Consider the following 27082-nt stretch of genomic DNA (forward strand, 5'->3'; position numbering starts at 1 on the left):
CAAATAGTGTGTGATCGTGACTGACTCCATGGTACTTGAATCTTTTTTTTTTTTTTTTTTTTCTGACTGCTTGCAGTATTTTTTTTTCTTTATCTGGAAGATTTGAATTTTGGCTATAATGTTCCTAAAAGTTCTCTTTATGAGATTTCCTTCAGAAGACAACTGGTGGATTCCTTCTATTAACAACTTTCTCTCTGGTTTTAATCGATCTGGTCAGTTTTCTTTTAATCATTCTTAAAATATGCTGTCTATATTCTTTTTGGTAATGACTTTCAGATAGACTAATGGTTATCAAATTTTTCCTCTTGATTTTTTTTCAAATAACTTACTTTTGATTTCAAGTAACAATTTTTTCTATTTTTTTTTAAGTCTTTTGACTTTGTTTTAATATTTCTTGTAGGTCCTTAGCTTCAATTTGGTCCATTCCTATTTTAAAGGAGCTTGTTGTTTTAGCAAGGTTGTACTTGTGCCAAGCTGTTAATTCCCCTTCTAATTCTTTCTTCTGTAGATTTCATTTCTTTTTCTTTTTTTTTCTCTAATGCTATCATTTCATTGATAAAATTATTTTTAACCCTTAACTTTTTTTCCAGGAATTTGTTAAATTTATGTCCACACTGTTTTTCTTTGAGGCTTTGCTTGTAGATATTTTGGAGTCATTCTCTTCTTCTGGGGCCTTCATCTTAAGTGGTTCCATTTGCCAGCCTATAGCCAAGCCTTAAGGCTTGAATATTAAGGCAAGTTTCTGTATACTGCTGGAGGGAAAGTTTGGGCTTATCCTGTTCTGCTTTCTTGGGGTGCTGAATATTGTGTTATTCCAGGTTCTCAAGGACAGCTCAGGCTGAGGACCTGCAAGCTTTCAGTGTTCACAAAGTGATCTAATCTTAATAAGAATCCAATATACTGCTTGCCACCCCGCACCTGGCTGCTGCCCCATCTGAACCCTGCAAGTTCCTAACCTTGATCTGGTTTGAGAAATAGAATTCTTCTATTGTCAGATTTGGTCATTCTTAGCTTGCCCTCATTATTCTTCTGCAGGCTTCAGATTGGGCTAGAAACTGAAACTGAGGCCTTGCTTTGCTCCTGGGGTCAGTTATATAGTTGCTACTTGCTTTTGAACTTGCTGCACAGCACAGGGAGCACACTACTCCTGGCCACAAGTCTCCTGGTCAGCCAGCCTACCTTGAATCTGATGCAGAACTGAGCAGCAAGTGCCAATTAATAGTTGTTCCCATTCTCTGTATGGATTCCTCCAGGCTCCTAGATCAGTGTTATCCTGTACTCTCTCTCCCTTATCCAACATGTCCAGTGAATTGCCAATTCTTCCTCTATCTGTCTTCATATCTCTCACATCCAATGTTACACCTTTCACTCATTTGCCACATTAGTGCAAACTTTCCATCACTATTGCTGGGACTCCAGTGGCCTCCTCATTAGTGTCGGGCTTCGGGCCTCTCTCTGCTCCAATCCATCTTCTGCACAGTTGCCAAAGAGATTTTCCTTAAGGACAGATCTCATCCCATCATTTGCTCACTCAATAAATTCCAAGCATTCTTATTTCCTCTAAGATAAAATATAAACTTCTCAATTTGAGTTTAGAAACTTTTCACAAGTTGGTCCCAAATGACCTTTCCAGTTTCATTTTGTTACTTTCCTTTTCAAAGTGTGTGGTCCAGAAAGACTGACATTTTCTCTGTTCCTCATTTAGGATATAACATTGTCCATCTAAGTGTCCTTGCACTAATTATCCTCTCCTCTGCTTTAGAGAATCATAATGTTGCTCTTGAAGTACCATCTTCTCCATGAAACCTTTCTTCATTCCCCAATCTGCTAAGCCCTGACTCCATCTCTTACTGCCTTAGATTTATTTTGTACTTACTCTAGGTATATGTATGTGTTCTCTGCCCCATAATCATGTTGGAATAAAGATTGTTTCTTTGTATCTTCAACACCTAGCACAGTGCCTGGCACATAGTAAGTGCATAATAATGAGTGTTTATATAGCACTTAAGATTAGCAAAGCACTTTTCAAATGTTATCTTATTTTACTTGTCCAACAACCCTGGGAGGTAGATGCCAGTTATATCCCCATTTTATAGATGAGGAAATAGGCAGATGTTAAATGTTTTGCCCCAGACTACATAGCTAGGACTTATGCCTCTGAGCCTGGATTTCAGCTCAGGTCTTCCTGATTTCAGGTTCAGGTTCCTAATCTGTAATCATCTAGCTGCTAAATTATTGATTAAGTTCCCAAGGTTACCCTATCAGTAAGCAGAAGGGGTAGGAATCCAGAGCTTTCCAAAATATGCAGAACAGACCAAGTGCTATAGAGAATCACTTTGTGTTATCAGATTTGGTTGATATGTAGATATGTTATTGGAATTCCTCTTTTTTGCTTTTTCTCTTATATCCCTTGAATAACTCTTCTCACAATATTGGAGGGAATCCTAAGGGACCTTGGGACCTCAGGGGAGTAGGAGATAACAGAGTTGTGTGATGTCACAGGCACATGAAGGAAACAGTGCATAGTACTTTTTAGGCCCATTTTTGAAGTGTTGGGGATTCAAATACAAGATCACTTTTACTCCTATATGCCAAGAGGAGTGTTGGATTCCAGGACTCCCAAGTGTCCAAAACAGAACTGATGCATTAGCCAAAAATCAGAGAAGAGGGAGTCTGTAAGTACTGATTCCTAAAGGCTGAGGAGAGTGAATTAGTTGTAGGTCATAGTTCAAAGTCAAAACAATATGCCAAGGATTGGGAAGCCTGAAGGGAGTTGAAGCTTTGAAATCAAATTTCTTCCACAAACCATAGATCTTTTAAATCTAGAGGCACACAATGCTGTCACTCCTTATTTCTCCTCCTTGACTTCCTTGCTTCCATCTATTCTAAGTTGAAGTCCAATCTTGTGCAGGAGGAAGCCTTTGCCAGTCCTTCCATCGAAACTAACCCCATTAATCCTGTCTGTGGCTCATTTGTACAAAGTAATTTGTTTGCTATTAGAGTGTGAGTTCTTTGAGGGCAAATACCATGTTGCTGTTTTTCTTTATGTGCCCAAAGCTTATGGTGCCTGGCCCATAGTAAGTGTTTCACAAATGCGAATTGATGGAGTGAATATGGGAGCCACTCCGGCCAGCACTGATGCTCTGCCCCACTGAGCCTCTTTGAATCTTCACTGCCATTTGTAGATTCAGGTTTGCAAAGGACCTCAGAGGCCATCTAAATTCAGCATAATCTAAGCAAGAATCTCCTCTACAGCAATAGGATCAAGTTCAACATTATCTATGTCCTATTATATTTCTGTTGATTTTGTTAAATATTTTCCAATCACATTGTAATCTGGTTCAGGGATGCACTAGGAGAGTGTCAGGGCCTATTCTGCCAGGAAGCTACCTGTTTGATACTTCTACTATACAGGATCCCTGACAAGAGGTTATCCAATCTTTGCTTGAAGATATTTAAGGACAAGGAATCCATTACCTCCTATTGTAGCTCAGTCTGTTTTGGATTAGCTCTAAGAAGATATTTTTCCTTAAATCCCTAAATCTGTCTAATCAATCAATGAATCAAAAAGTATTATGCCTAATCTTGCCCACCTTGACCAAGAAGAAAAATCTAATTCTTGCATTACGCAACAACCCTTTAAATTATTTGTTTGTTTTTAGTGTTGTTATTGTTTTTGTTTGTTTGTTTGTTTTATAATAACTTTTTATTGACAGAACCCATGCCAGGGTAATTTTTTACAACATTATCTCTTGCACCCACTTCTGTTCCGATTTTTCCCCTCCCTCCCTCCACCCCCTCTCCCAGATGGCAAGCAATCCTATATATGTTAAATATGTTGCAGTATATCCTAGATACAATATATGTGTGCAGAGCCGAACAGTTCTCTTATTGTACAGGGAGAATTGGATTCAGAAGGTAAAAATAACCCAGGAAGAAAAACAAAAATGCAAATAGTTTCTCTAATTTGGAGAATTTCATATACACATATCTATTCATTTTCATAATTCATATAGTTATAACTAGCCTAGATTTCTTCCTTTGAAAACTGTCTCTTTATATTCTTAGAGCATTTATTAGTTGGGACATGGTACTTCTTACAAATCTGAATTCATTTCTTATCTATGAAACCTTTATTAGAGAAACTTTTTTTTTTGTTTTGTAAGTTTTTTATTCATTTTAAACAAATATAAATGAGGAAAAAAAGAACATTGCCATATACGCAGAAGAAAGGATTCAATATAAAACAATAAATTTTCATTTCAAGAAAACTAAATACTAAATAAATATAAAAATAAATACTAAACATTATTTTCCAAGCTACCCATCTTTTCTTTGTTTCCTTGTACATTTTCTTTTATTCTCTGCTGTGTACTTTTTACTTTATTTTTTCTCTTTTCCTCCCCTCCATCATCCTACTCTGCCATAAAGAAGCAACAATTATATGATACATACATACATATACATAAATGCCAATAAGCATACATATATAAACACACATACACTCGTACTCATATATGTAAAACTAATATGCACATTTCCATTTGTGATCTCTTTTTTCTGAAAGTGAATGACATCTTTTTTCATATATCCAAGCCTTTCCATGTTTTTCAGAATCAATTAGTTCATCATTTCCTATGGCACAGTGCATACAATCACATCCTATCTAAGAAAGTCTATGAAAATTTTTCCCCAATATTTTGCATCCCTTATATTATAGGCTACATTTGTTTTATTTGTGCAAGAATATTTTACTTTAAAATAGTCAAAATTATCCCTTTTAAGCCTCAACAATGCTCTCACCTTATAGATTAATGCTGAATCTCATTCCTTTACATTTTTTTCTTTGAAAATTTTCTGGTTTCTTTGAAATTTTTTATATTTGGTCTTCCAAATTATTTTTTTTCCCAATTCAGTAAGATTTTTTTAGTAATTAATTGGGATGGCATTGAATAAATAGATTAGTTAGGTAAAATTGTCATTTATAAAAATTATATTAGCTTTATATTACTCCAATTATTTAGATCTGGCCTTATTTGTATAAAAAGTGTTTTATGTTTATGTTCACATAGTTTGTGTCTGTTCTGGCAGATATGCCCTCATTTTATACTTTCTAGTTATTTTAAATGGTCTAAAATTATTGAATAATATTGATGACACACAGTGTAGTTTCCCTATTTTTTCTTTTCATTTTTCAGTTTTCACTTTGTTTTAACTTTGAGATTATAATTACTACTTCTGTTTTTTTTACATAACAAATTCTACTTTTTCCCTTCATTTGATCTTTATGTATATCTCATTTTTATTGAGTCCTGAATGCAATATAGTATGAATTCAAATTTTTAATCTATTATCCATTTCCATCTTATGGGTTGTAAATTCAACCCATTCATATTCTAATATTTACTTTTGTATTTTCCTCCTGTTTTTCCTTGCAATCCTTCCCTCTCTATTTATCTTATCCTCCTTACTCCTCTATTTTATTTTTACCCACTATCTTGCTCTCCTGTTCCTTAAGCTATCCACCCCTTTAAGAGTCCTTTAATCCTCTTCCCCAGTCCTATCCCCTTGCTCTTTTATTTCTTTCCAAATTTAGAATACTTTTATATCCTTTATCATATATGTATGTTTTTCCCTCTTTAACCCATTCCTGATGAGAATAAGATTCTAGGACTACCCCCTACTAATTTATTCTGTATCAGTTTTCCCTTTTATGCCTCATTTGTATGGAGATAAGTACTCCTTTTTATCTCTCTTACAGTTTTTTTTTAAAGACTTCACCCCATCTTATATAGCTTGCCCAAGGCTTTCTTTCAAACTATCCAAATAATAACAGTCATAAGACTATTGCTAACATTTTCACATACAAGAAGTAAACAATTTGATCCCATCAAGTATGTTATGATTGTTCTTTAATGTTTACCTTATATTTCTTCTGGATCTTATATGTCAAATTTTCCATTAAATTCTGCTTTTCTTTTTTTTTTTTTTTGGTCACAGATATATGCAAACCTTTCAATTCATTAAAGTAGCCTTTTTTTTTTTTTTTTTTCCATTCAGGATTATACTTAACTTTGCTGAGTAAATTATCCTTGGTCACACCACCATCTCTTTTGCTCTATGAAATATAGTATTCCAAGATCTATAGTCCTTCAGTGTAGTAGCTACTAGGTCTTGTGGATTTCTTATTATAGTTCCATGATATTTAAATTGCTTTTTCTTGTTTCTTGACAATATTTTGTCCTTAACCTGGAAGCTTTGAAACTTGGCTGTGATATTCCTATAAGTTTTCCTCCTGGAATTTCTTTCAGGTGGTGATTAGTGGATTTTTTTTTCTATTCTACAATGTCTTCCTGTTCTAGAACTTAAGGGAAGTTTTTCTTGATAATTTCCCCCTAATATTGTTTCAGTATTCTTTTTTTGGATCATATCTTTCAAATAAGCTGATTATTGTCATAGTATTTCTCATTGATCTGTTTTCCTTATCAGTTGTTTTTCTAAAGAGATGTTTTACATTCTCTTGATTTTATTTTGTTATTTCTTGGTGTCATTAGTTTCCCCTTGCCAATTATAGTTCTTAAGGTATTATTTTCTTCCTTAAATTCTTGGTTTTCTATTTTAGGTTGATGTTTTCATCACTTTCTTATTTTCTTGGATTGTTCTTTTCTTCCTCTTCAGATTTTTCCTCAGTCATTCTTATTTGATTTTTAAAGTCATTTTTAACTTGTTCCAAGATTGGGACCATTTGTTGGTTCTTATTGAAAAAGAAGTTTTTTGTTTTTTTTTTTTTTGGTTCCTTTATCTTCCTCTGATATGAATCCTGATTTTCCTTATCCCCATGATAGCTATGTGTGGTTGGGCTCTTTCTCCTTTGCTTGCACATTTTAATTTTAAAATAGCAGCTATTAGTATAATCAAGTCCTAGTCCCAAGGTTTGGGGATTGATGCCCAAGCCTCAGGTTCTTTTTATTTATTTTCTGAGGTCTGTCTTGAGGCTATCCTCTCTATTCTAAGCCGTGGCTAGGGTCCCCAGCTATGATGCTCTGCAAATAATCTTGTCGATGCTATCCTTCCTGTGGCTGCCAACTACAGTGGTCCACTCTGCCCTGGAACTCAAACCAGGGACTCTGCTCTCTTGCAAATGCCCACAGCCAGGTGACTCCCCACTGTGCTGCCACGATATTCAACAGGCCTGTGTTAGCTCCTGGGACCTTCATAACCTGGAAAGATTAGGGCCAGTTCCTGTGCTTGGTGTTCCTTGTTAGTTGGGAGGTCTTTAAATCTTGTACACAGCCTCGGGACCTCCATAGTTAGTGAAGTGAAAGCTCCTGCAGTAAGGCTGCCTCTCTACTCAGCTGCCCCCAGGGCTTATTGTTTTGTAGCTCTCACTGAGTTGGGTTGGAGGTTTTTGCATTTGACTCAGGCCAAACCTGCATTCCTAGAGATGAGATCTTTCGTGGGAATTTCTTAAATTAGGAAAAGACAGATGCTTTTTCTGGACTTTTTTTTTTAATCCTTCTAAAGTAATCTAACTTTTTTTGTGGAGGAGATTTGGAGAGCTAAAAGTTTTCTGACCTATCCTACCATCTTTCCAGAATCCTTTCTTGACAAACTTCACGCAATTATTTTCCCCAATTAATTGTTATTCTTTTAATCTTAGCTTTATTAGATTTGGTTGTATAAAAATTTTTAAATTTTATATAATTAAAATTATTAATTTTATTTTCATGATACTCTTTCTTATTTGGTCATGAACTTTTCTATTTATAAATCTTATAAGTAACAAAATCCAGCAAGAAGAGATAAAGAAATTGCAGTTTAAATTACTACAGAATATATAAAATACATGGAAATCTATCTTCCAAGATACACGCAAGAACTATACACATACATGCACAAAATTATAAACAACTGTTTATAAAAATATATACCTAACAAAATGAAAATATAGTCATTGCTCATGAATAGCATAAGTCAGTATTTTTAAAATGATAATACTATCTAAATTGCTTATTCAAGGCCATATCAATCAAATTACCAAAGGGTTACTTTATAAAATTGTTTTAAAAAATAAAGTAAGAAAAAAAAACAAATTAAAAAGTGGGGGGTGGGGGAGAAGAGAAGAAGTTAAGCATCTCAGAAGAAAAAATGAAAAGAAATGGGAATAAATGGGATTTAGCAGTACCAGATCTCAATTGATACCATGAAGCAGTAATTATTAAAATAATTTTTTACTGGTTAAGAAAGAGATCAATCCATAGAACAGATTAGATACACAACATATAGAAGAAAATTTAATATATAAGAGCATAAGCATACTCCTTTTCAAAGATTATCATCTGCTAATACCGCACACATGCTGTAACATTGTTAATAACACCTGTTTTAGCATTATCCCATGCTTTTTTATTACTTCCTGTTTCCTGGACAGACTATGCAATTTCCAAACCAGACCTTATGTCACAGATGGAAAGAGGAGAGAGGCCAACCATGCAGGAACAGGAAGATTCTGAGGAAGGAGAAACACCCACTGACCCCAGTGCTGGTAAGTGGCTGCCCTGGTTCCCAGAGCACTTTTCCTCTAACTCTTATGTAACTGCAGCTTTGCTCTATTGGGTTTTATCTCTTCTACGATAAATTAGAGAGGTTATGTATGTTACAAATACATACTATAGAAAACAAATTATAAATAAAAAACTCTCAGGGTGACTGTGAGATCTGCTTGAGGATTTCTATCCTTTCTCATGTTTCCAAATGTCTAAACAATTGAACACAATTTTATTAATTGTTTTTGTTTTTTTACATCACAATTCATTTCCATATGTATTATCTCCCTATTCTTTTTCTTATTCTCTCTCCTTCCCTTCTTTCTCTCTCTCTGTTGAAACAAAGAATAAAGCAAAGCCATCCAATTACACATCTGTGATTATTTTCATCTGCTTCATTCAGCATGTATAGTTTTCTGACTTCTGGATTCAATATTGGATTTTCCCATTTATTCTGAACTTTGCTCTTTCTTAAATGTTGTTTTAATTTAATATTTTAACTGTTTTGCCATATCATTTGCTATTGTCATTGTTTATATTCTCTGAATTTTTGCTCTATCAATTCATTCAAGTCTAACCATATTTCTCTGAATTTTTCATATATATCAAAATATAATAATATTTTATTAACATTCATATATCAATTTGTTTCACCATTCCTCAAGTAGTGGATACCCACTCAGTTTCCATTTTCTGATACCACAAAATGTGCTGCTATGAATATTAACATATTTACCTGGGACCTGGACCCTTTCCTTTGTCTATAACTCCTTTGAGGATGTATGCCTGGTAGGGGGATTGCTGAGCCAAAGGATATAAATCATTGGGGTTTTTTTTTTTCCTATAATAGCCTTTTATTTTTCCAAAGACATGCAAAGATAGTTGTCAACATTCACCTTTGCAAAACTTTGTGTTCCAAATTTTTCTCCCTTCCCCTTTCCCTGGACAATAAGCAATTTAATGTAAGTGCATTTCTTCTAAACATATTTCTGTATTAGTCATGCTGCGTAAGAAAAATCAAATCAAAAGGGAAAAAACTAACCAAAAAACCCCCAACTTAATTTTAACAACAACAAAGGTGAAAATACTATGCTTTGCTCCACATTCATTCTCCATAGTTCTCTCTCTAGATAAGGATGACTCTTTCCATCACAAGTCTATTGGAATTGCCTTGAATCACTTCATTGTTGAAAGGAGACAAACCCATCACAGCTAGTCATCATATAATCTTATTGTTGTGAACAATGTTCTCTTGGTCCTGCTCACTTCATGTAACATCAATTTATGTTACTCTTTCCAGAATTTTCTGAAATCAGCCTGCTGATCATTTCTTATAAAACAATAATATTCCATTTTATTCATGTATCGTAATTTACTCAGTCATTTCCTAATTGATGGGCATCCACTCAGTTTCCAGTTCCTTGCCACTACAAAAAAGGGCTATTACAAACATTTTTGCATATGTGGCTCCTTTTCCCTTTTCTATGATCTCTTTGGGATACAGGCTCAGTAGAGACACTGCTTTATAGCTCTTTGTACATAATTTCAAATTGCTTTCTATAATGATTGGACCCCAGATCAGTTCACAACTCCACCAACAATGTATTAAGTGTCTCAGTTTTCCCTACATCCCCTTCAACATTTATCATTATCTTTTCCTGTTATCTTAGACAATCTGAGAGATATGATACATTATCTTAATTTGCATTTCTTTGATTAAGGGTGATTAAGATCATGTTTTCATATGACTAGAAATGGCTTTAATTTTGTCATCTGAAAATTATCTGTTCATATCCTTTGACCATGTCTAAATTGGGGATTGCTTGTATTCTTATAAATTTGAGTCAATTCTCTGTATATTTTAGAAATGAGGACTTTATCAGAAACACTGGATATAATTCTCCCTCTCCCTTTCTGCTTCCTTTTTAATTTTGGCTACATTGGTTTTGTTTGTACAAAACCTTTTAAATTTAATATAATCAAAATTATCCATTTCACATTTTATAATATTCTCTAGTTCTTCATTGGCCATAAATTCTCCCCTTCTCCACAGATCTGAGAGGTAGACTATCCCTTGTTCTCCTAATTTGCTTATAGTGTCACCCTTTATGTCTAAATACGAACCATTTTGACTTTATCTTGTATAGAATATTAGATGTTAGTCAATGCCAGGTTTCTGTGGTTTTCCCAGAAATTTCTGTCACATAGTGAGCTCTTATCCCAGAAGCTAGATTCTGGGTTTTTCAAATACTAGATTAGTCATTGACTATTATATTTTGTGAACCTAATCTGTACCACTGATCCACTATTCTATTTCTTAGCCAGTAACAAATGGTTTTATAATACAGTTTTAGGTTTGGTTTAGCTAGGCCACTTCCTTTGCATTTTTCCCATTAATTTTCTTGAAATTTTTGACCTTTTGTTGTTCCAGATGAAGTTTGTTATTATTTTTACTAGCAATTAGCTTTTTAATATTATATAGTTTTATTGTTATTCCTTGAATAACTTTTCTTTTAGTTTTTATATGCTATAATATTAGGTATATTTATATTAAGAATCTTATTTCCTATGATGCTTTAAGTATGATGTAGTTTCCCTGTTTATCTCTTTTAATCCTATTTTTATTATTGTCTTGTCTGATAGCATGATTGTTATCCCTGTTTTCAGAATTTATTTGAAGCATCATGATTTTGTGATAATTCCTTATTTTAACTGTCTGAATTTTTGTTTTAAATGTGGCTTTTTTTTGGTTTTCAAAATCATGAACATTATCTTTTAAGAAATATTTGCTCATATTCTTAAGCATTTATCCATTTGGGAATGACTCTTCTTATGTATTAGTATTATGGCCTTACATATTTGGATATCAGATCCTGATGCAAAGATTTACCCCCCCAAAAAAAACCCGAAAAAAAAAAAAAAACCCTGACATTTTCCTTTTTTAAAGACCTGAATAGAATTGTAGAAAAGTTAGATATGATAGATCTCTGGAAATTACTAAATGGAAGCAGAAAGGAATATTCATAATTTACAGCTACATATACAGTTCCTTTACAAAAACTGATTCTGTATAACAAGTAAAAACTCCACAAATGCAGAAATATTTAACATTTTTTATTGACCAGAATGCAATAAAAATTATATTTAGCAAAGGACTAAAATTTGAACTACTGAAGAACTAAAAATAAACTGGAGATTAATTTAATCCTAAAGAATAGGTAAATCAAAGAACAAATCATAAAACAAAAGGTAATTTCTCATCAAAGAAAATGATAACAATGAGATAACATATCAAAAAAAAATTGTGATATACTTAATGCAATTCTTAGAGGAAAATTATATATCTCTACATTAACCATGAATACAATAAAAACAACCTTGAAAAAACAAACAATTTTGACAATTATATGAACTATGATTAATACAATGACTATTCATCATTCCAGAGGACCAATAATGAAATATGCTATCTACTAGAGAAAGTGATGGATTTTGGGTTCACAATGATACATACATAATTTTGTATACAGCTATGAAGATTACTTTGCTTGATTCTACATAGTTGTTTGCTTGAAAAACAATTGGTATTTTAGTGGAGTGCAAATCCAATGAGTCCATAGTGTGATATAGCAACCAGAGAAATCTATAAAGCCTTTCATTAACCAGTGCAGAGTAGTGAGCAGAACCAAAAGAAGAATTTATCCAATAACTTTGTAAAGAAAAACAACAAAGACTTATTCAGTAGCTAACCCACCGTTCTAGAAGACTGATGATAAAGCATGTTACTTACCTGCTGACAGAAAGGTGATGAACTCAAGAGTGTGGAATAAGACATGGTTATTGTAGGATTTTTTTGCTTTATGGCATAAGAGATTGATTTAGTAGTTCTGCTCTTTTATATATTTGAGAAGATTCTATGCTTTAATACAGATCAGTTTTTTTAAAAATATATTATTTAATATTTTTATTTTTCCCAGTTACATGTAAAAACAATTTCCAACATTCATTTTTAAAACTTTTGAGTACCAGATTCTTTCCCTTCCTCCCTCCTTGCCCCCTCCTTGAGATTGCAAGCAATTCAATGCAATTATACATGTGTAATTGTGCAAAATATTTGTTATAAGGTTTTTTTCTTTTTCATTGGTGGGGATAAAGATCAGGAGGTGGCAAGAAAAGGGAGCCCAGTAATAAGTTGCCAAAATATTAAAGTAAAAGTAAATACAGTGTGATAATTGAAGCAGTTATTTAATATACAAAAGAGAACAGAAAGTCAGAAGAGACAAGATTGTTAACTCTGAAAGTTATGTATTGAAGTTATATACTGAATAACTTATAATCAGCTTCATATACAACCTTCTTTTCTGATTCTATCTTATATATAGAAATCTTATATTTCCTGTTCAAATTCAAAATAAAAAATTTTTAAGGGAATATATTATAAGGAGTTCATGATGAGAGGTCTTCAAAGAAAAGAAGTACTCTGAGATTTTACTTCATACTCAGCACTTATCCAAGATGACAAAAGATGGAAATAGTGTTAGACAAACCATGCTATTGGTGAAACTGTGATTTGGTCTAACTATTCTAGAAAGCAATTTAGAATTATGCTTTCTAGAAATAATTAAAATGTTCATATCCTCATACCCAGAGATTCCATTATGGGGCATATACCCCAAGGAGATCAAAGACAGAAATAAAGGTCCTACTTCCAAAAAGTATCATTATATTCCTCTTTGTGGTCATAAAGAACTAGAAAAGAATAGATGCTTATTAACTTAGGGAATGGCTAAACAAGTTGTGATATATGAACACAAGGGAATTTTCTTATGCTAATAATATAGTCACATAAATCACAGAAACATGGAATTGATGCAGAGTAAAGTAAGCAGAATCAGGAAGGCTAATATTCCTAATAACTATAATAGTGCAAATGGAAAGAATGATAAAATGAATAATGTATAGTTATAATGATTTAAGTGTTTTGTCCACAAGAGAAAGTGAGAAAATGCACCACTTGGTGAGTGTGGAATATAATATATATTCTGTCAAATTCAGTTAATGTATTTTTCTTTTCAGATCTTTGTAAAAAGGGAAGGTTCACTGGGTAGGAGGCATATGTGAAAATGAATATTATATAAAAACAAAAAGAATCAATATGAAAAGTTATTTTAAAACTTTTCAAAAAGAAAGCAATAATATTGTACATCACAGAAGCATAACATTATAGAACGTTGGAGCTAGAGAAAATCTTAGAATATATCAAATATGTAATAAGCTTGGTTGGGCCAAGTTGTGAATTAGATGCCAAATGGAAGAACTTATATCTGATTTTAGAAGTGAAATCAGTTTGGAAGTCGTTGAATGAACGATGATGAATTTTCTTTTGGACATGTGTAGTTTGATGAACCTATAGGACATCCAAGGCTGCAAATTACCTATTATCTTCAAACCAAGACAGCAAATATAAAACTTAGAAAATGGTCAAAGGTGAAAGGATTTGAACAGTTCTTAAAAGAATTGCTGTTAACATCACCATATGAAACGTGAATCACACTTGAGTACCTCAAGCACTGAAAAGTGAATAAAGATGATAAAAGATTGGAATCATCCAAGTTAGAGGGGTTATAAAAAGACACAAATACTAGTGCTATAGTGGAGCTCTAAATCAGTACAATCATTCTGGAAAGCAATTTAGAATTCTGTAAACAAAGTGACTAAAATGTTTATACTCTCTGACTAGGAGATTCCACTGCTAAGCTTATACCCCAAGGAGGTCATTGATTAGAAATCTCCATACACACCAAAAATATTTATAGCAGCACTTTTTGTGGTAGGAAATAACTGAAATCTATGAATCAGATTGTCAAGAAACATTAAGCAACTGCCATGTGCCAGGGATGGTGCTAAGCAGGTGGGGATACTCTGCTCTTTGAGAGGTCACAGCCTAATGAGAAAGATGGCAAGCAAATAAATATCTACAAAAAAGTCACATGTAAGATTAATAGGAAGTAAATGAGAGGGGAAGCACTAAAATTAAGGGGGAATTTGGGAAGGCTTCCTGTAGAAGATGAGGTTTTAGTTGGGATCTAAAGGAAGCCAGGTAGGTCAGTAGTGGGAATGGAGGAGGAAAAGCAATCCAGGCATGGGATTATATTCCATCAATTAGTGGATGACTAAGCAAATTGGAGTACATGAATGTAATGGAATATTACTGTCCTCTAATACAGAGAAGCATGGAAAGATTCACACAATCTTATACAGAGTAAAGCAAGCAGAGTCAAAAAATTAACATACATAATAATGACTACTATACAACATAAAGATATGGGAAGAACAACCACAAAGCAATCAAAAGATTATGTTGCAAAATTACAAAGAATATATGGTTGCAAAAGAAATAACAAGATATTTTCACCTTACTTGGTTGTAGAGGTGTAAGGTCAATTACTGGTAAATTGCATATATATATAAACTTTTCAGTGTATTGACTGGTTTTACTAAGATTTTTTTTTCTTTAAAAAATTCATTATATAGGATGGCTCTCTAGATAGGGAGGTATTCTGGAAGAAATTTGGTGATATAGGAAATCAAAAGATATAAAAACATTTTTATGACAAATGGATTAGGAAGCACGGCACAATAAAAAAAAGGGCATTAATTCAGGAGTGCAGAGATGCCAGTTTAAAACCTTCCTGTGATATTTAATTGGCCACTAGGATCCTGGACAAGTCTCTTCATCTCTTTCAAATGCAGTTTCCTAATTTGTAGATTATTTTGGAATAGTTTATTTTAAAAGCCCTTTCCAGCTCTAATGCCCTGTGTTTCAGTTCTTTTCATGTCCCCCTTCAGGGCACTTGATCCCTGAAGCACCTCTTCACCCTTCCCAGGGGAAATAAGCCAGCCCAGCCCTTATGATGCTACCTGAGATTTGTTCTGGAAGTAGGAACCTCTGAAATATCTTTATTTTTTTTAATGTCCTCCTCACCAGAGCCTGAGTTGGAGTCCATGGTAGGGAAGAAGGTAGTTAACATCTCCACAAAACCACACTCCAAATTTGTACCTTTGCAATTAAATTAATGCTTCCTTTTTAGATAATTCTTTTGTGCTGCTTGAAACACTGAGTCTAACTGCTGTTAGGATGGTCTGTGTGTGCCCTTGTAGCCCAACTCTGGTAAAACAGAGATGTCTACACTTTGTCTTTGAAGTCCTCTTTCATCCCTATGCTTTTCACCTACCTTTCCTCCCAAGGGCCCCATGCCTTCTGGCTACCCTAGAGCTCTCCAGTTTGAGAGGAAGAAATCAGCAGTGTTAGCAGTTTGATAAAACCTCTGCACTTAGGAAAGGCCATACTTCTCAATCCTGGGAAGCACTTGTGAGCACAAGGACTAGTTTTTTCCTCTAAGTTTTTATTTTCCTCTTTGTACAGCACTTTGTACATAGTAATTACTTAAAATGTTAGTTGAATGAAGCTAGAGGAATCATTCTTTGACAGTGGCATCTTAATCAGGAGATATTTTTGAGGACTGAGGCCTTCCTTATGCTCATCAGACACCATATAGTGTCTATACTCTGCCTATACAGAAGGCTGGCCCAGATGAACAGAAGCGGGAGGGGGGGAGGGGGGGTGCCTTGTGGTGTTTGGGGCTCATGAGAATACTTCAGGTTACAGCAGATGAGTCTGATAGATGTGTATACTTAATCCACTTTGGAAGATGATTTCACCTTATGGGAGTCTTGTCATATTGCTTTACATAAATCATCCACAAAAGATCTACCCTTTGTCTAGGATGCCTTCCTATTATTTTAATGGCTTTTATGATCATTCAACTCAGTTGATTATATGAGTGGGAACACACCATCATGTGCAAAAGTCTTCCTTTTCCTGTTTCATGATAGATTCCATCAGTGCCCACACAGATTACTTTTTTAAAAATTACATTTTGCTATCTTTTTTTACTTCACTGTTATTTCTCCCAGTATCCCTTCCTCTGCCTTTTCAGACAGCCATCCCACATAGTATTTTTAAAGGAAAAAAAAAAAAAAAGAAAAATTAGCATAATTAATCAAGAAATCAAAAAAAGTCTGAAAACATGATTACTTTTAATTTTTTTTAAAAGACAATGAAAATAGGCATATAGATATATAATTGCTGATGTCTTGGCCACTTTTAAAAACCATTGTACAAGTTTTTGTTGTTGTTGTTGTTGTTTTTTCCCTCTTGGAATCCTCCCATCTTTAACATATCTTGAAAGTTGATCTCTGTGTATCTTTGGACTCTTGCTTTGACCTTTCTGGAAGCAAGTACCTTCCCTGAGTTGCTTTTTTTTCCCCCCTTTCTCTCAGCACATGATGGAATTGTGATAAAAATTGAAGTACAGACCAATGATGAAGGCTCAGAAAGTCTGGAAACCCCAGAACCACTGGCGGGACAAGTAGAGGAACATGGATTTCAGGAGTCAGAGCTGGGGGAAGGCTGTGGAGAACAGCCTGATTCGGATGCACAGCAGGAAGCCAGACTTGGAGAATCCCCTGATAACACCAGGGATTTCAGTGAACTGAAGCAGATGCTGGTGCAGCAAAGAAACTGTACAGGTAAGACAGGGAGAAGGGCTGACAGCAGGGCCAGACTGACTGCCCCAAGGACTCGCTGCTCCTTGTATGCCTGAAGGGCAAGAAGTGGGCAGAGAAATCGCTTCTTTCCACATCCAATTTGTAGCTCCCCAACAGTTCCCAGAGGAATAAAGATGGGACCATTTAGCCAGCTCCTTCATGTCCCCCGTCTTGATTGAATGCTGCCTTGGCAGGACGGTCCTGGTTCGGAACTATGTGAATGCCGGCTGTAGGCAGGGGTCCTGCTCGGAGAGCAGGCTGCCGGGCTGCCAGGCTCAGCGCCCCTGCAGTCAGACTTCCTGTGACCTGGGCCCAGCCCCGCTGCCCTTTCTCCCAGTGGCCTGGTCCTCTGTAAGATCTGTGCCAGACTTTCCCTGCAGCTCCTCATCCCCACGAGCCCGGTGGGGGAGGCTCGGGGCCGAGTCGAACGCTGGGGGGATGGGGGGGCGACCTCTGGGAAGGGGAGGGGGGAGGGGTCAGGGTCTTTGCTGAAGAATTCGACAGTCTCAGGTCTGTGGCTGCGGGCGCGGCGCTGTCTCGGGGGTTTAACAGGGCCTCTCCTCCCTCCCCCACAGCCGAAGGAATCGTGATAAAAACCGAGGAGCAGGACGACGAGGATGAGGACGACGATGAGGATGAGGACGACGACGAGGAGGAAGAGCCGCCGCAGCTGCAGGCCCTGGGGTCGCTGTCCGATAGATATGATGGCGGGCTCTTCCCGGCCCAATTGCCGGCGGCCGTGTCTTCGGAGAGCCCCGAAGGCCGCCCGCACCCACACCCGCACTCCCACTCGCACCCGCACCCGCACTCGCACCCGCACCCGCACCTGCACCTGGGGGGCCGCGCCGCTGTGAAGCGCCTGGCGCCGCCCTCCCTGAGCGAGCCTCGGGCCGCGGCGGCGGCGGCCGCGGCCAACCAGCAGCGGAACCGACGGGGCGAGCGGCCCTTCACCTGCATGGAGTGCGGCAAGAGCTTCCGCCTCAAGATCAACCTCATCATCCACCAGCGCAACCACATCAAGGAGGGCTCCTACGAGTGCGCCGAGTGCGACATCAGCTTCCGCCATAAGCAGCAGCTCACGCTGCACCAGCGTATCCACCGGGTGCGCGGCGGCTACGCTTCCCCGGACCGCGGGCCCCCTTACACCCCCAAGCACGCCCTCAAGCCGCGGCCCAAGTCCCCGGGCCTCGGGGCAGGGGGCGGGGGCGGGGCCAAGCCCTACCAGTGCTCCGAGTGCGACAGCAGCTTCAGCCACAAGTCCAGCCTGACCAAGCACCAGATCACGCACACGGGGGAGCGCCCGTACACCTGCCCCGAGTGCAAGAAGAGCTTCCGGCTGCAGATCAGCCTGGTGATCCACCAGCGCGTGCACGCGGGCAAGCACGAGGTGTCCTTCATCTGCAGCCTGTGCGGCAAGAGCTTCAGCCGGCCCTCGCACCTGCTGCGGCACCAGCGGACTCACACGGGCGAGCGCCCCTTCAAGTGCCCCGAGTGCGAGAAGAGCTTCAGCGAGAAGTCCAAGCTCACCAACCACTGCCGCGTGCACTCACGCGAGCGGCCGCACGCCTGCCCGGAGTGCGGCAAGAGCTTCATCCGCAAGCACCACCTCCTGGAGCACCGGCGCATCCACACCGGCGAGCGGCCCTACCACTGCACCGAGTGTGGCAAGCGTTTTACCCAGAAACACCACCTGCTGGAGCACCAGCGGGCACACACCGGCGAGCGGCCCTATCCCTGCACCCATTGTGCCAAGTGCTTCCGCTACAAACAGTCGCTCAAGTACCATCTCAGAACTCACACCGGAGAGTGAGCCAGGCTCCCCCCTTGTTCCCAGGCCCTGCTTCTCGCTGGATGGCACTGGGGGAGGGGGGGAACACGGGAAACAAGGCAAGATCCCACTTCTGCACCCATCCGGCCTCCTTGCCACCCCGGAGGAGAGCCAACCCCAGAAACTTGGGGACGGGGGGCTGAGGGGAAGCATACCCCTTTACTGTAACCTCCCATCCCATCCCTATTCCCCCAGGAAAATAGGGGGTAGTGAAACCGAGTTGCACTCTGCCATCCTTCCCTCAACCTTTGCCCCAAGGGGGAGCGTGAGGGCCTGGGGAACCCCCTTGGGTTGTTAATTTCCTTGACAATAAAATGGATGAAACCAATCAGCACGGGGGGAGTGATTTGGCTGCCGGCCTCTTGGGGTCACCTGGGGGTGGTGCAGGTTGATTTAGTTGGGGATAGAACTTTATAATTACCTTTTGGATACTGTGGTTCTATTTGATAATAATAGAGTAATTTTTAAAAGACCAGTGTTTCCTGTTTGCTGTTTTTGTTTTTGCTTTATTTTGTTTTGGGGGGAGAAGTGGGACTGGTTGGAGGATGGGATGGGATGTCACGGTCACTGCTCGCCTGGGGTCAGTTCGTCTGGTCTTCAGCTGACCTTTTCCCGGCACCCGCAGTGCTCAGCCTTTTGATAAAGTATGCCAGAAATTTAAGATGGAGTGGCCTTCTATAGGCTTATCTTCTCATCCTGAGAAAATAAGTCTGAGGGAACAGTCAGAAAACAGCAGTAAGGTTATAAATGACTAAGACCATGCACTTTGGCTGCCTAGCTGAAGAAGGCGTAGGGCCCTGGGAAGGGAAAACTGAGGCTGGCTGGAGTTAAGTGGGAGGGCTTCAAGGGTGGATGTGGAAAGTAAAATGGCAAATACGCTTCCTTCAGAACTGAAAGTCCCTTCTTGGGGGACTGAGCACAGCTGCCTCTGTGACAGCATCATTACTGCCAGTGTGAAGAAGTTTGGATATGAATGAAAGGTAGCACCAAGTCTCTTTCTTGCCTCATCTTACCATCTGAATTGAACTGGTGAGTGAAAATGGAAGGAAATGATAAATAAGCAGTGAAGAAAAAAGGAAAAATGATTGTCCACATGTAGCAGTAAAAGTACTAAATTGTCAGTCTGGCATCTGATCTATGTGGGAGGACAGAGGGGAGGATAGGATACTTTGGACTGATTTAGAAAAGCTAAATTTTAAGGGACAAGCCAAAGAAATGAATGGTAGAGTTGGAAGGCACCTTAGACATCAAATCCAATCACTCCTTTTATTTTATTTTTTTACAGGTGAGTAAACTGAGACCCAAGGACATAACAGATTATCAAAAAGTGAGGCCAAGAGAGAATGGAAGGTTATTTAAAAAGCAAAGTAAGGCATTATGGCCATTAACAATGATTTATACAGAGAACATAATGAAGGGATGAGCCAAAGATAAGGGAATGAGGAAGTAAGTGTGAAGATACCATCCATGAAGCTGAACCCTGAATGTATACCTAACCCTATGTTAGACTGGGTACACAATACAAAGAATTGTGACACAAATCCTGCCCTCAAGGAATTTTAAATCTAGCTAGTGAGATAATTTTTGCATGAATGAATGGAATTTAACACAAAGTAGCACTGGGCTTTTGGAGAAAACAGAAAAATCAAGCTGTTGAGAATTCTGGTCCATGGTACTTGAATGATCCAAAGGGAAGAGCCAGACAACCAGAAGTCAGCACTCTATGTCAGTTCTGCTGGCAGAGTCTGCACATCTTTGGGTGGAGATAAGTCCATAGAGACACAGAATCATAAAGTGTTAAAGCTAGAAGGGTCTGTAAACATTTTCTGCCAGGCTGGAGTTAAGAGGTCTGTGGACAGATTTCAAAGGATTTGTGAATTTGACTTCGGGGGGAAAAAACAACAACTACTTTTTCATTAATCTTTATAATTTAGAATTTGCTACAATTATTTATAACCATCATTCTAAGAAGGAGCCAGTAGATTTTATTAGACTGCCAAAGGGGACCATGACATACAAAAAATTAAGACACCCTCCTCATTTACAAACCAGAAGAAGGAAATGACATTACTAAGTACCTGCAAGTGACAAATATTGTGCTAAGTGCTTTGTAAAAATTTCATTTCATCCTTATAATATTGGAAGATAGATTTTATGATGAGCTGACAGAAAAGGAAACAGAGCCTCTGAGACCAGAACTGGACTGAGGTTTTCTGGCAACCCTGGACTGCTGCCAAGCCAAGAGATCCTGAGAGCAACTGACTTTGATCCCTAAAGTTGTCATGACATTCTGGAAATAAGTGAGCATTTCCAGAGGCTGGGTTCTTCTAGAAAATCCAGATTTTAAAAATGAAGTATTCATAAACTATGAACACTACCTGCAAGGCTGAAACTGTGAAAAAAAATGATGAAATACAAGTTGTCTTTCCTTTTCTTCCAGCTCCTTCCTCTTGAACATTCCCCTCTTTTGATGTTCTTCAACCTAAACAACTCCATACCCCAAACAATGTCCCCGTCTTCATTTCTTTCTCTTGCTGGGCCCCACAATGAAACTCCAACTCCTGTGCCCACCAGGACATGACTTAATTCATACTTTACGGCAAGCTAGTTTCTGATTGAGAGAGATTATTCCTTATAGAAATGACAGTAGTATAAGGTGTTTCTTCCCTAAGAAAGGCTTCATTTTAAAGCAGGTGTTGGAAAAACAATGCCTTAACCCATAGGAATCAATTTCTAATGGTTTCTGAATTTCAGGTATACTGCAGTCAATTTGGGGAGAGAGAGTTTTTCAGTGAAACAACTTTAACTGGGAATTCGGAATGCCTGAGGGTGAATCCAGGCTCAGGTACCAACTGAAAAGATATATGAGCATGGTTTAAAAAAAAAAAAAAAAGCTCTTCAACTACACTTTCCTTTTTTTTTTTTTTTTTTTTTTAAGAGATTAATAATGCTTGGAACTTCTGCCTCAAAGTGGAGTTGTGAGATAAATATTGTATAAATATTAATGATGTGCTGATGAAGATGAATCAGTATCAGTCCATGTGTTGAGGAAAAAATTTAAAGAAGCAAATCAGATCTCAGTGAAAACATATTTTATTGGGAACAACCAGACATACTTAGTCTTAAAAAACCAGCAGCAAACTAAAGTGTCTCATATATATACAAAGTTCTAGTTCAGGTGTTACAGGCTGAATTAGTTCTTTTTAATATAGTTTTTTTATTTACAAGATACATGCATGCATTGACCTTTGCAAAATATTCTGTTCCAACTTTTCTATCCTTCCTCCCCTCCTTCCCCCAGATGTCAGGTAGATCAATACTTGTTAAATATATTAAAGTATATGTTAAATACAAATACCTCTCTATACAGTTATTTTGCTGTACAAGAAAAATCAGACTTAGAAGGTAAAAATAACCTGAGAAGGAAATCAAAAATGCAAGCAGATAAAAACAGAGGGATTGGAAATGCTATATGGTGGTTCACACTCATTTCCCAGAGTTCTTTCACTGGATGTAGCTGCTTATATTCATTATTGAGCAAATGGAACTGATTTGGTTCATCTCATTGTTGAAGATGGCCACGCCCATCAGAAGTGATCATCATATATTGTTGTAGAACTATATAATGATCTCCTGGTCCTGCTCATTTCACTCTGCATCAGTTCATGTAAGTCTCTCCAGGCCTCTCTGTATTCATCCTGCTGGTTGTTTCTTACAGAACAATAATGATCCATAACATTCATATACCACAATTTATTCAGCCATTCTCCAATTGATGGGCATCCACTCAGTTTCAAAGAGGGTTACAAACATTCTTGCACATACGAGTCCCTTTCCCTCCTTTAAAATCTCTTTGGGATATAAGCCCAGTAATAACACTGCTGGATCAAAGGGTATGCACAGTTTGATAGCTTGTTGAGCATGCTTCCAAATTGCTCTCCAGAATGGCTGGATGCAAACACAAATCCACCAAACATGTATCAATGTCCCAGTTATCCCCATCCCCTCCAACATTCATCATTATCTTTTCTGTCATTTTAGCCAATCTGAGAGTTAGTGGTAGCTGAATTAGTTCTAATATAAACATTGAACAGAAAAACATACCATGGTTCCCACCAAGCCAGGGACAGGGGTCCTGGATAGTGCTATTTGCTGACCTGAACAAACAAGGTGAATCAGGTTTATCCAAATTACCTAAAAAACAACTGTTTTTATTAAGAAGGTCCATTGTTGCAGGGCAAAATTCCACAGGGCAGGGTACAAGGAAAAGGCTAAAAACAATTTCAGCACTATTGAAGGAAACTAATATTGGGAAAATGATGTGAAGAACAATTAATTATTCACTTGGCATCTCAATAACAAACAGACAATCAGGGAGACAACTTATTAAAATGTATAAGCTGGCCCATATGGGAATTGGAGGGTAAAAGCTTCAATAATATAGACACTTGGAGAAAAGAAGGAAAGGGGGAATTAGAAACCCAGAAAGACTTTTTTAAAATGTTATCCTCAAAAGGGATTAAAAAGGAAAAGAACTGCGATGTAAAGAAAGGAGTATCCACAAATATATATATATATGAACCATATCATAATAAAACAACATAAAAGAGATAAAGAAAAGAAATAATCAACAAAAGAACATGACTAAAACAAAATAAGGAGCAGATCCTTCATAAATAAGGCTTTAATATTTCACAACTAAGATAGATCAGGAAAGAAATACTCCAAGCCCTGGCACATTCAAGGGAAAAAGGACCACGCCTACTACATCAGCCCTCCCAGGGTCTTCCTCAGAGGTGAAGAGAACCTACAAGAGACAGCCAGCCTTGCAACACATGACCTCTGGGACAGGGCTGTGGGACCTAGGAGAAACCTCACCTGCGGACATCCTGGTACTCCTCTATGCCTGGGCAGTGGGGCAAACTGGTGCTGAGGGCTGTGCTCAGGATGGGGAGGGCTGGGAGAGAACAGGGCCTCGGAAGGGCTGCTTCTAGCTGGGGGCGGCGGCCTGCCAGCGTTCCCCCCCCAGGCCCGGCCGGCCTGCTCTGCCCCTGCGCAGATAGGTGGGGCCCCATTTCGCGCCGGCCACGAGGGCGGGGCCGGGCTCTGGAAGGGCAGCCGCGCAGCCCACTGCAAAGGGCCTGGGGCGGGACGGCAGATCCTCGGTCGGTCAGCGGGACGCCTGCTGCGGGCTGCCCGGGGTCAGCGGGGCCCCGTGCTGGCCCTTTCCCGCGCAAACGGACCGCCCCTGCTGGGCAGCCTGGCACCGGCCCTCGTCTCCGGGCCACGGGCAACCAGCGAGACTCAGCCAGCCTTGGAAGGCTTGACCTCGGGGACGGGCCAGGGAAGCCTTTCGGGCCCCTGGGCTGCGGGCAGCGCGGTAGTCCTGTCTGCCTGGGGAGTGGTCCAAATTGGGCCTGGGCCCTAGGGCTCTGCCAGGGGAAGCCGGAGAGGCCGGAGGACCGCTTGTGGGCTGTCGGGGAGCACGGCAGGCGGGCCACGGGGGCGGCCCCTTGGCCGGGCTCGGGGCCCCGGGCTCGCTTCTCCCAGCCACTGGCAAGGCCTCTGGAATCCAGCGGCACTGGGTGTGGCGCAGCTTGCAAAGGTGCTAATCGAGGCCATCCCTGGGGGGAAGGGGGTATAGCTCAGGGGTAGAGCATTTGACTGCAGATCAAGAGGTCCCTGGTTCAAATCCAGGTGCCCCCTACCAGCTGCCTCACCTTTTAGGCCATGCATCTGCTGCCTGCCTCCTGACCTAACCAGTCCCTGCCCGGCCCGCCCTGGCCAACCCCACAGCCACAGCAGCCCTGAGCCTGCTACACACACTCCCTCCCCCGGAGGCTGGGCCCAGGGAACGCCCTGAACTCTGGGGGCGCTGCCGGGCGCTCTGAAACGGCAAGCACCTGGCCAGGGCTCCCCAGTCCTCAGGACCCCTCCTCCCGACCACTTTTGGGGGGCGGGCAGGACGCTCCCGCACTTGACCTCCGATGGGCTGTTTCCCGGAGCCCCTGGCGGCGGCGGCGGCGACGGCTGCACAAGCCCCAAGAGCATGGCCGCTGCTTCCAAGAGCAATTAGCCCGCTGCTTTGGGCCCGGGTCGTGGGGCCTCAGGGGCATCGGGGCAGCCAGGACCCGCGCGCCCGCCTGCGGATGCAAGATCTGCCTTTCTGCCCACTTTCCCCCTCCGGGGCCTGCCCTCCTGTGGGGCTGTCTGCTGGCCAAGGCTGCCTTTTGGGGACCTTTTTTTTGGCCCGGGAGACGTTGTCCCGCAGCCCGTGCCGGGCGGTCCGCCTGTAGGCCGTCGTCCCTGCTGACCGTGGGCCCTTCCGACGTTCACCGGACGCGGGGCTGCTGCGGGCCAGACTGGGCCAGCCGTGGGCCCCGAGGTCTCGGGGGGCCGCAGAGCGCCACCGATTCCGGGATGCCGCGGAGACCCGCGCACGGGGGACTCCGGGGCCCCCGGCCTGCCGGCTCGGCCTTCGGGACTCCGGGGCGCCCGGCCTGCCGGCTCGGCCTTCGGGACTCCGGGACGCCCGACCTGCCGGCTCGGCCTTCGGGCCTCTGGGCCCTCCGGGCCGCTGGCTCGCGCCCACAGAGCTGCCCTGATGTGGCAGAGGCAGCTAATGCAGCCGTCCCCGGACCAGATCTGCCGCCCAAAAGGGTGCGAGGGCCAAAAAGCCTGGCAGCCGCCAGAGACGGAAAGCCGGGAGCGAAGGGGGCCTCGGAAGGGCTGCTTCTAGCTGGGGGCGGCGGCCTGCCAGCGTTCCCCCCCCAGGCCCGGCCGGCCTGCTCTGCCCCTGCGCAGATAGGTGGGGCCCCATTTCGCGCCGGCCACGAGGGCGGGGCCGGGCTCTGGAAGGGCAGCCGCGCAGCCCACTGCAAAGGGCCTGGGGCGGGACGGCAGATCCTCGGTCGGTCAGCGGGACGCCTGCTGCGGGCTGCCCGGGGTCAGCGGGGCCCCGTGCTGGCCCTTTCCCGCGCAAACGGACCGCCCCTGCTGGGCAGCCTGGCACCGGCCCTCGTCTCCGGGCCACGGGCAACCAGCGAGACTCAGCCAGCCTTGGAAGGCTTGACCTCGGGGACGGGCCAGGGAAGCCTTTCGGGCCCCTGGGCTGCGGGCAGCGCGGTAGTCCTGTCTGCCTGGGGAGTGGTCCAAATTGGGCCTGGGCCCTAGGGCTCTGCCAGGGGAAGCCGGAGAGGCCGGAGGACCGCTTGTGGGCTGTCGGGGAGCACGGCAGGCGGGCCACGGGGGCGGCCCCTTGGCCGGGCTCGGGGCCCCGGGCTCGCTTCTCCCAGCCACTGGCAAGGCCTCTGGAATCCAGCGGCACTGGGTGTGGCGCAGCTTGCAAAGGTGCTAATCGAGGCCATCCCTGGGGGGAAGGGGGTATAGCTCAGGGGTAGAGCATTTGACTGCAGATCAAGAGGTCCCTGGTTCAAATCCAGGTGCCCCCTACCAGCTGCCTCACCTTTTAGGCCATGCATCTGCTGCCTGCCTCCTGACCTAACCAGTCCCTGCCCGGCCCGGCCCTGGCCAACCCCACAGCCACAGCAGCCCTAAGCCTGCTACACACACTCCCTCCCCCGGAGGCTGGGCCCAGGGAACGCCCTGAACTCTGGGGGCGCTGCCGGGCGCTCTGAAACGGCAAGCACCTGGCCAGGGCTCCCCAGTCCTCAGGACCCCTCCTCCCGACCACTTTTGGGGGGCGGGCAGGACGCTCCCGCACTTGACCTCCGATGGGCTGTTTCCCGGAGCCCCTGGCGGCGGCGGCGGCGACGGCTGCACAAGCCCCAAGAGCATGGCCGCTGCTTCCAAGAGCAATTAGCCCGCTGCTTTGGGCCCGGGTCGTGGGGCCTCAGGGGCATCGGGGCAGCCAGGACCCGCGCGCCCGCCTGCGGATGCAAGATCTGCCTTTCTGCCCACTTTCCCCCTCCGGGGCCTGCCCTCCTGTGGGGCTGTCTGCTGGCCAAGGCTGCCTTTTGGGGACCTTTTTTTTGGCCCGGGAGACGTTGTCCCGCAGCCCGTGCCGGCGGTCCGCCTGTAGGCCGTCGTCCCTGCTGACCGTGGGCCCTTCCGACGTCCACCGGACGCGGGGCTGCTG

General features: G+C 41.6%; 2 protein-coding genes and 2 non-coding genes across 5 annotated transcripts in view; all 4 read left to right on the plus strand.

Moving 5' to 3' along the window:
* The window catches only part of LOC127564203 (zinc finger protein 777-like), a 29918-nt gene extending 10462 nt beyond the window's left edge, over positions 1-19456 (plus strand). For both annotated transcript variants that reach the window (XM_052000612.1, XM_052000611.1), the window contains 3 exons: positions 8432-8545; positions 16890-17138; positions 17732-19456. In XM_052000612.1, the coding sequence (XP_051856572.1) occupies positions 8432-8545; positions 16890-17138; positions 17732-18966 (1598 nt within the window). In that variant the 3' untranslated portion in view covers positions 18967-19456. The remainder of the gene's footprint in view (positions 1-8431; positions 8546-16889; positions 17139-17731) is intronic.
* A 4475-nt stretch (positions 19457-23931) lies between these two features.
* LOC127538565 (collagen alpha-1(I) chain-like) lies at positions 23932-26157 on the plus strand. The gene is made up of 2 exons (XM_051962373.1): positions 23932-24569; positions 24825-26157. The coding sequence occupies exons 1-2, from the start codon at positions 23932-23934 to the stop codon at positions 26155-26157; spliced, it is 1971 nt and encodes a 656-aa protein (XP_051818333.1).
* Positions 24619-24690, plus strand: TRNAC-GCA (transfer RNA cysteine (anticodon GCA)). The gene has a single exon. It is a non-coding gene; the product is annotated as a tRNA-Cys (tRNA).
* Positions 26158-26363: 206 nt separating the features above from the next.
* On the plus strand, positions 26364-26435 carry TRNAC-GCA (transfer RNA cysteine (anticodon GCA)). Its single transcript has one exon. It is a non-coding gene; the product is annotated as a tRNA-Cys (tRNA).
* Positions 26436-27082: the final 647 nt, after the last annotated feature.

This window comes from Antechinus flavipes, chromosome 5 (assembly GCF_016432865.1).
Source record: "Antechinus flavipes isolate AdamAnt ecotype Samford, QLD, Australia chromosome 5, AdamAnt_v2, whole genome shotgun sequence".
In the NCBI taxonomy this organism is placed as follows: domain Eukaryota; kingdom Metazoa; phylum Chordata; class Mammalia; order Dasyuromorphia; family Dasyuridae; genus Antechinus; species Antechinus flavipes.